The 10086-nt window shown below is 42.4% G+C and overlaps 1 protein-coding gene across 4 annotated transcripts in view; it reads right to left on the bottom strand.

The window, feature by feature from the left end:
• Positions 1–10086, bottom strand: part of kcnh5b (potassium voltage-gated channel, subfamily H (eag-related), member 5b) — a 119345-nt gene that overhangs the window by 82139 nt on the left and 27120 nt on the right. For 3 of the 4 annotated variants that reach the window (XM_020611583.1, XM_020611584.1, XM_020611580.1), the window contains 2 exons: positions 7545–7660; positions 2961–3353 (listed from right to left, as the gene is read on the bottom strand). In XM_020611583.1, the coding sequence (XP_020467239.1) occupies positions 2961–3353; positions 7545–7660 (509 nt within the window). The remainder of the gene's footprint in view (positions 1–2960; positions 3354–7544; positions 7661–10086) is intronic. The other variant, XM_020611581.1, reaches the window with a different exon arrangement.

The raw sequence follows: 10086 nt of genomic DNA, 5'->3' as shown, positions 1-10086 counted from the left end.
AGTGTGTTGGGTTTTCCCTATGTAATAATATTGATAACAGTAAGGTCTAGACCTTACTTTGTAAAGTGTCCTGAGATGACTTTTGTTGTGAGTTGGCGCTATACAAATAAAATTTGATTTGATTTGATTTAATCAAAGCTCAATGAACAATTAAATAGTAGTTGCATCCCAAGCTGTGCCACCTGAATCATCACAGATCTAAGCAACAACACTGAGAATAATGACAAACAAAAACAACCAGAACCACTGATTTTTCTGGCTGTCCTCACCTTCAATGGGCACAATGAGGAAACCCTCTCCAATAGTTAGTTTACTGTCTTGGTCCTCACAAACCATAAATATGTATGTGTTTGTGTGTATGCATGCAAGTTGGCAGCGCCTGTATGTCACCTGCTTGGCATGGCTCCGCTGAAACCTGCAATAAAATACGGCTAAAAATACTTCCTGCCTGCCTCAGCCATCAGACAGTGCAACAAGGGAATTCAGTCTGCAATGAGCCTAGAAACATTTCTGCTATTTTCTTTCATGCTGCACCTTGAGCCGCCCACATACTGTCATCAGTCACCATACATCCGTTCTTCTATGCTGTTAATACGGGAAAGGAGCATCAATTTAGCAAAGAGGGGAAGAGAGACTCTGGCTTTGTCCTCTTTAGTGGCTGGAAATTTACGTGCCATTGATTTCCCCTCAGCCTGTCTCCCCGGCTCGCCACTGTCTGCTGTTGAAGAGACAGCAACAGAAAACTCCACCCAGCAGGATTTCATTGAATCCATCAGTGACCAGCAGCAAGAGGCCGGAAGGCGAGAGACACCAAAAGAGGAGACACAACCGCACACAAACACACACTGGGCAGCAGGTTGAACTCTGAGTTTACCAGAGACACATGAAGTAAACACTGGGCTTGAATTAAAAAGAAAGGATTTAGCTTAATTTAAAAAGTCTGTAAATTAACTCAATGTTTTCTGTGACTTAAAAAGAACCGATGTACCCCAGGAGAGCCACTAAAGTCCTTCATGGCCTGTTAGACAAGGTTCCAGGACATAATTTACCCCTGTTTAACATTATAACAGGACCATGGGAAATACTTGCTTCTTAATGGCTGTGGTTCCGCTCAAACAGCTGATTCAGATGTTACCGCACCGCTCAAAGGCTTTTATCAGTTGTTATCACACCCACATTTATGGGGTTTATCACTGATACATGGTGCAATTAGGTGGCCAGTAGTAATAATAATGTGAGCAAAGGAGGAAATGAGGCGACGCAGCAGAGCAACAACGTTCACATTTGGAAGAGGTTGGTGTGAAGCATGCTGCTTGAGTCCAGTGTGAAACACGGTGTTGTTATCGTAACAACAATGACAAAGGCCCTGTAACGTGAAGGAAGTAGTTCATTTAAGCTACAATCTTTTCCTAAACCTAACCGCCACATTCTTGTGCAGGACGCTCTGTGTTTATTGTCACACAAAGATCTTTGGCATAATGATGACCTACGACCTACCTAATGAACTAGGTGGATTAGGGGCCTACTGAGCATTAACTGACCCGTTAACTCGCACTGCAGAAACTGACATAGTTTGGATGAAAGCATGAGCACAGAGTTAGTGGACCTGTTTTAACCGTGACGTGCACTTTGAGATGTCGCAGTGCACAAAATAATGAAGCTGGAGGAAGGACAAGCACTCGAGCTTACATATGGTCTAATCTAGTATTTTCTAATCCAGACAATTTGTCAAACAGTTTAAAAACTAGTCTTTCACTGGTCAAAGCCCTAAGAGTTTATTTCATGGTGCGCCAGTAGTTGCACATACAACCTACTTTAAGTTGATCACAGACTGTGAACACACCATTTTGTTACTGAGAAATCTTTTTAAACTTCACTAGTTTGTGTTTCAGTGTGTTGTTCCCAACGAGAACAAACTGCTGAGGGAGGTGTGGAATTATTTTTGGCAGGAAAAATTAATAGATGTTGAAAATTCAGCTGCTGGCAGCTTAAATACTGGTATTATTGTTATTATTATTGATGGCATTCAAAAATTCATGTGAGCAAACCCCCTTCTGGCAGACACACATTCAAACACGAATCACGGATGCCAGTGCACGAGCACAAGCCTACTGTGTGTGTTCACATGTATGAGATGGCAGATACAAAAGGCACACACCTACACATGGAAAGATTAAACACTGAAGCACAGAAAACTGAAAAATGCACGGTTACAACATTAGTAGATATCAGTTGTTTTTTTGATATGACATTCAGCAGATTCCTCTTTCAGCTCAGGCCGTCTCATTAATCACCAGCAAATCAAGTGGAAAATCACCTCTAACAGCCTCGTGGCCACATTGATTTAGGTCCTCGATATCTGACATGCACAGTAGAGGTCGTGAAAACGCTCAGAACAGAACCGATCACAGTGAAACATCAGACAAACAGGTTCAGGATCTAAAACTCTCATTCAACAAGAGTTTTCCTCAAACTGCTTCTGTGAAAACTCAGGAGTAAAGACAGTAACATTCAAATTCTCTACCAACGCCAAAATCTGGTGAAGGTCCTCTTCTGTATATTTCTGATGCTGAGACACTGATTTACCATTATTCCACCGCCCAGACCAGAAAACCAACATTAACTTAAGTTTTTGTTCTTAAGCCTGAAGCAGTAAGCTCCTTCAACCTATACGACCCATATGGCCATTTGACCCCTCCCTCTCATACCACCCACAGGGGCGTATCATTAGTCATTAAATGTCTACTCATTCATGTCTCGTGAACTTGATGTACACCTGCTATTAACACGTGAAGGGATCTAGTGGCTCTGTTATGCTGTGGGGGGCATGTTGCTGGTATGGTTTGGGTTTAAAACTCATATGGTATGTTTGTCCAGTCAGGTGTAAGAAGGAGGCCCTGTAATGTCTCCATGAAACTCAAAAACCTAGATGGCAGCCATCCTTAAAAATCAAACCCTACCTCATCCACATTCTCGAACGCATTGATGATGTCGTAGGGCAGGCAGGACAGCAGGTCAATGACGAACCAGGTCTTCAGGTAGTTCATGCGAATGAGTTTGGGGTCAGAGATCACCTCTCCGCCAGGCCCTACGAAGGTGGTGTGGAAGTTGAGAACGATGTCAACCAGGAAGATGACGTCCACCACGCTGTCCAGCACCAGCCACGCGATGTTGTTCTGCTTGGTCTTAAAGGAGACATTGTAGGGCACCATGATGGCTGTGTAGAAGGTGAGGATGAGGATGACCCAGTCCCAGGTGGTCTTAAAGGTGCAGTAGTGAAGGATTATGTGGGGAGGCGTCTTGGGGGCTTCCTGCTTGTACTGTGGGAGGATGTCAGAGTTCAGCTGCAAAACCTGGACATGGGACAGATCAAGATACCTTCACTTAACAAAATCCTCCATTTGATTTCCTTTGTTCAAATCCATCCATCCGTTATCTATACAGGAAGCCGGAGCACCTGGAGAGAAGCCACGCAGGGAGAACATGCAGACTCATCTGATCCTGAACAACATCTGTTTATATTCAAGTTTTCAGACATTCAGTGATGTTAAAAAAGAAACGTCTGTATCTTCAAACAGTTCATATCTTACCGCTTCACTCAACAAACCAAAACCATCTATTTAACCTTCTTTTATTCATTATTATTTCTGGTCTACTTTTCTCACTGTGCTGTAAACCAAGTCCAATGTAAAAACCTTTTTAGTGTCATTTTACAGATTTTGCCATTTTTATATTGAGATTTCAGCTAAATTTTTTTTGCTATATTCTGTGACATATTTCTTTAAAGTGCATGCATTTCGATTTTTTTCCTCTTATGTTTAAGATTGATTTGCATTTATTATAGGGTGTCTTATACATGCATGTGTAAAGTTTAGGATAAACCAAGTTAAAATTCTCATTTGAGCACCGACCCCAGTTTGCACCTTATTAATTAATTAATTAAAATGTCCTTCAGTGTTGTATACTGACAAATGTTTGGGTTCTTCTGTTAAGGTATATTTCTAAAAATGAATTTCATCTGTACCAGAAGCCTGAGGAAGATTTCTACACTTCTATTTCATTAACTGTGTTCTGTCTAACTGGGCAAGAGCACAGCCAAGAAAGACAGAGAAACACAGGGAGATGAAATTCAATTAGTGAGATAGATGACAGAGATTAAAGAAGGAAAAAGTAAGCAAAAAAACTCTAGTAATAATTATCCCCTGCTGCTAAATGTGACTGTGTGCGTGCAAGAAAAGTATATTAAAAACTGTGATGTTTTCCTCCCCAGCGTTCATCTGCATTCATCTCGTGTTGCTGTGTAAAGCTCTGTCACGGTCCCGCAGTGTGAATAAATTGGGCTTGAAATGAGACAAAAAAGAGTCAAAAAAAATGAGAAAAGGAAAAACAGCTGAGAGCTCAAGACAAAAAAAAAACAACAACTGAATTTTGCAGGGCACTGATGATCACCCCTGTGGAGCTCGGCCTCCTCTGCACAACTTAACTACATTAACTCCAACAGACAGCAGCTTGATTTCCTCTGCAGGCCACACATCAACCGTTCAACCCATTTTACACTAAACTGCATATTATTCTGTTTGTATCCAGCAGCTACAAGCATTAACTGTAACATAGAATACATCTGAAAACATAAGGCAGGATTTTACTTCCTAACACCCAAAAGCCACAGTAACAACTTTTACAACTAGTTCTAGTAGAAACACTGCTGTTTTAACTATTACTGCCAATACAGATAAGCATATTGTGATAGACTATAATATTTAAAATTGCTACTACTACTACTACTGCAGTTATTACTTCTAGTGTTCAGTTACTTCTAATAATACTGATGATGTTAACAGGGCTACTACTATTATTAACACCTAATGAGCCATGAGGCTATTCATGCTGCTGTTAGTAGCATTCCAATACTGTTACTGTTACCGGTACTTCTCCGCTAAACACTACTGTTATTATTTGTACAATTACTACTAACAATTCTACTATTGCTACTACTAGTACTACTACTGTAACAGCATCTATTAGTCCACTTACATTAGTAGCAACTCTACTACCCAGCCACCACCACACCACCAGTTACTAGTTGCTCCATGGCGAGTACCTCTGCACTATTACATAATCTATTACATCTTGCAGTATTACAACTGCTACCTATGTAACTTTACCAATACTACTAGTGTTTCTACACTGGTAGTGCTGTTGCCACTACAGTGTCTATTACTGCTACTACTGTTAGTACTAGCATTTCTAATGCCTCCAATACTTGCCATAATCATTGCTGGTACTAATGATCACAACAGACCTAGTCCTAAGCAGAGTACTTCTACCATGATGACTGCTTCATACTCTCCTGATGTCAGGAACATTCAGAGTTAGCCTCCATTGGCCTCGGTTAGCTCGAGTTAGCGGCAGCTGTCCTCACAGTGGGACTCCAAGCTGAGGATCACCAGAGAGCTGCGTCTCATCTAATCCTCAAACAGCTCCTGGTCAAACAGCTCCAAACTGAGACTGCCAATTAGGAGCCCAGCGGCACAGGGTGGAGGGGGCGGGGGAGCGGGGACAGCTCGGCTTATGTGACACTCGACAGCATCCTCGACAGAAGATGCCAGCTGTGCCTTTCAGGCTGCGGAGCAGATGCATCACCTGCCATATCTATGGAGTGTGTTCAGGACATTACACAGCCCTGTGCCATCCAAGTGCTGGGAAAATAGGAAAGGGGGTGTATCAGCTTGTTACACTGATTCTGCTGCTTCCTTCCTACCTCCCTCCCAACATCACTGCTTTCTTGGCTTTGCAACCTTCTTTTCCCTCCTGCCACATCTTGTTTCCTTACATCATTCTGCCCTTTACTTGCTACCTTCAGTAGCATATTCATTATTTCATATTTTCTTCCCTTCCTCTCCTTCTTCACTTACTTCTACTTTCCCCTGGCCTCATCTTGCATCACAGTTTTTGCCTCCAACCTCCTACACTACCTGCCTGCTGTTATAAAGAGCTGAATTAAAACTAGAACTTCTGTGTTCTGCAGAAGCAAGAAAAAAAAACGACATCACCCTGATATTTGTAATGATGCAACGAACTAACAGTCCAAACTTGGGGCACACTGTTGCCTACCTCTCTACATAGGTTTTTTTTTAAAGGCTGTAAATAAAATAAATTTATAAACTCAAATTTAGCCAATATAGTCAATGCACTGTACTTCTGGGCCTGTGTAACATGAATTCTTAGAAGGCCATAAATACAAGGTTTGTTCCAGTCTTACTATCCATCCTGCTGTGTATTTAAATGCTGCTGTAAGAAGATGGGAGGTCTTCAAGTGTATTTTTATGTCGTCTTCCTTAACTGGATGCTGGTTCATAAACAGAATGAAAGACAATAAATCAGTTGTAATTTTATAAAACTGGGCAAATTATCTGTTGAACATACTGCGCGTAATAAACACTGGCTGCTTAACACTACGTCATGCGTTATAAACATTTTGCAGCTTGAAAATGATTAATATTGTCTCTCTTGTACAGTTCAAGCTCCAAAAGCACCGGATCCTACATTTCCCATAATGCACCGAGCATGTCATTACAACATCCCAGACTTTTCTTTCAAACCTCACATCTCCAGTTTGTAAGTTTTGTTTAAAATTTCAGGTTTTGGGGGTTTTGTCTCTTTCTTCCTTTATTACATCTCCCATCTTATTTCTCTTCTTCTCTTTGCCCTTTGCTTTTCTGTCTTTGCCTGCTCTCTGCTCTTCAGTGTTCTTTCTATCCTTTCTCCTTTCCCGTGTCCTTCATCGCCTTTGAAACACCCTGGAAGCAACACTTTTGCTACAGCTCCTCACCTCGTGCACTAAGCAATGCTGAAACTCAAATTCTGATTACAGGCAACACACCTCACTCAAACCTTCATGAATAAAACTGTTGGGGAGCTGTGCCAATATAAGACATGAGCCACCATCTCTTCATCCCAAAATCCATTTTCTAAATTTCAAGCAGCAGTCACAATCTCAGAGTGCACACAGTCCCTGCTTGTGTCTCTCCACCCAGCATCAAATATTAATGAGGCCCTCAGTCCACGGCAGCAGAGAGAGCACTGCTAGCTGTGTCAGACAACTGCAGCTCTAGGGAAGTCGGCATGTGAGTGTGCACGGGAGGGAGGGTGGGGAAGGATGGGCGCATTCACGGCACAGCGTGCAGTTTGCTTGTATGTCTGTATATGATGATTTGCTAACATACTAGCTTAGCTTGGGTTATGCCTGATCATGTGAACTGCTGGTAGCTCAGTGTAGTTAAACTGTGCACCCAGTTGTCTGACAGCAGCTGTGGTGCTGCTGGGCAGCTACTGGGCCAAGAAATAAGTTACACTGCACAGTACACTATGAAGCACCTGATCCAAATACGGACCTTTGGTCACATGATAACAGAATGAAGATGAAAATGATGTTTAGAAGCTCTGGACAAAGCTGGCAAGTGGACCTGGAGTCAAAATGTGCTGTATGGAGTGTTGTTTCATGCACCGGTGACACAGACAATGCTGTAAGCGTTTTTGCTCACCTCGGCCAGTCTGGACTGTTTATGGCTTACTTCATGTTTGCCGATGGGAGCCAGCTGTTGCAGCGTGTTGCGGTTAGTGGTGAGCGCCCGCGTCAGCCGCGCAAACTTGGTCCATCCTGCAGGAACAAGACATTAGCCAGTCAAATTCATTTATCACACCTTAACTTCAGAGCAGCTGGCGCTTCCATCCATACTGTTTGAACAGCTCCCCTCTGGGTGGCGCTACAGGTCACTGTGCGTCAAGACAACTGGACAAGGACAGTTTCTGTCCCCGGGCCGCTGTGGTTATATGTGTAACATGACAGAGCAAACGCCACAGTGCTAGATGTAATAACTGTACAATCACTGTATGTACTGTACAGATTTATCAGTAGGTGGCTGTTTGTTTTTTACTCATTCTGATTTATTTGGTGCGCATCACGGGCCGTTAAGCTGGAGTTAAATTCCTTGTATTTTAACCTCCTTAGCAACAAAATCTATGATAGACTGAATGAAAAACACAATCAGCTGTTCAGCCACCACTGTTGTTACAGATCCCAACTCCAGCAGGGACATACTGGTATTAGAAAATATTCCCCCAGCTTCCACGTGGGACTAACAGGAACAGTGTTTTCCCCAGTGGATAGTTCATATTTACAGTATGATGTGAAAGCAGCAGGAGCCCTGCCTTCAGTGAACACAGCTACCCCGAGGAAAGCGTCCTTGAACGTGACGCAGCCTCTGCCAGCTGCAGGCTTTCAGTTCTGCAGCTGTCTAATGTGTTTTGACCTCCACGTGGATGCGAGGGTAAGAGGACAACGTCTCCAGGGGATTAGAATCACTGGAAGCACTGAGGATGTGACAGTATGGTTGTCTGATTCATACGGAAGCTTAAGAGGGAAAGCTACTGTCTGAAATTCCACCTCATCAGCATCATTTTTTCTTGACATGCTTTAGCATAATTAGCACCTTTACCCTCTGAATACTCATGAACAATTAATGAATGACAATTATTGTCCAACATCACTGGTTTACCACCAGTACAGCATAAAGTAACCTCTGTCACTCTGAATGTGCCGATAACTAATGATAGATTTTAACATAGAGATGTGCCTATAAACAGCTATCAGACCCACCTATCGGTCAGTGGGGTCCCACCCTATTCTTAATATTACTGCATCTATGTTTTTACAGTGTGACAGCGTTTGTTGACACCGTTTCCTGCTGTTTGGCATCTTGGACTGTCTGTTTCCTTTGTTCTTCTTGTGCCTTTACCTTCTATTAAACCTTGTTCTTTTTCATCTCATTGATTAATTTACTGTTATTTTGGTGGCTGGTCAACACTTTATCACACAGCTTTAAAAGTCATCTATACATACGGTTCATCATAAATGCAGAGGAAATGCTTTGCAAGCATAATGAAAAATGACCATGCTGTCTGACCCACCCCGCCGTGTCCTCTTCTTGTCCTTTTCTGCTTTTGCCCAAAATTGTGGGTCCAGATTTTATTATCATATTACAACCATTACTGCTGCATATGAAACATGAAGGTTTCTGGCAGAACTCTGCCAAAATATTACCAACCTGTCGAGCAGTCACTGATTTGACGTGGTGCTGAACGAGAGCCCACCTAGATTCAGAGGATGGGTGCTCCTACTGTCAGCCCTAACAGTAAAACTAAATGCTTGAATGGGCGAAGTGCAGCACAACGAAGTCACGACACATACAGGGGTCATACACCGTGATCCACCCAACACTTTGAAGGGACCATTATGAGTAAAAATGGTCTCCGGCCACCTGAAGCGGGGTGAAAACACAGTGTGCTGAGATCCATCTGAAACAATCATCAACAGAAAACCAATTTTATTCAGAATTTATTCTGAGCACCCAGTCCCAGTTGCTCAACTCCCCTGGAGCAAAACTGCTGTAGCAGTTGCTGTGTATCTTATTGCACATCTTCAGGTGCAGAGCTTCTTTGGTGTGATTTTGCTAATACTTAAAGCTGGCACTGAACAGCCAGCGTTAGTAAACCTGGTGCAGTAGTGCCACAGTAACCTGCTACATATCGTATAGTATGTTATTTGGTACAAACAGACCAGAGACATCCAAGCTAAGAAGATGCCTTTCTTAAGCAAGCCTGATGGTGAGAGGTGAGAAGTAGAACAATTAGTAGTACTGCACTTTGAAACAGAAGCACTGAAACATCACATGACTGTTCAGTCTTTCAGTTTCTTCAACGTTTTTATGTGAATAAGTTGTATTTCTCTCCTTGTTGCTTCTACCTGACAAATGTAGTTAGTACATCGACTGATTTACATAAAAAGGAAGATGAACTCAAAAACATTACGACCAATATACAAAAACATTGTCTCACTTTTGTTTCAGCCTCATGATGCAATGTACATGTGACATTATGTAAAGATGGACTGACAAAAAATAATGAGAGGAACTGAAGTTCCATTTGCTTTTGGGCCTTCAGCAGCAGCTCGGTCCGACTCAGTAGATGTCATTAGCTGACATTCTACAACATGGACAGCCAGTCTCTCCATCCGCTGTACAAAAT

This window comes from Monopterus albus, unplaced genomic scaffold, assembly GCF_001952655.1.
Source record: "Monopterus albus unplaced genomic scaffold, M_albus_1.0 scaffold115.1, whole genome shotgun sequence".
Taxonomy (NCBI): Eukaryota; Metazoa; Chordata; class Actinopteri; order Synbranchiformes; family Synbranchidae; genus Monopterus; species Monopterus albus.
Note: the sequence above shows the minus strand (reverse complement) of the source record. Positions and strands in the feature narration are given on the sequence as shown.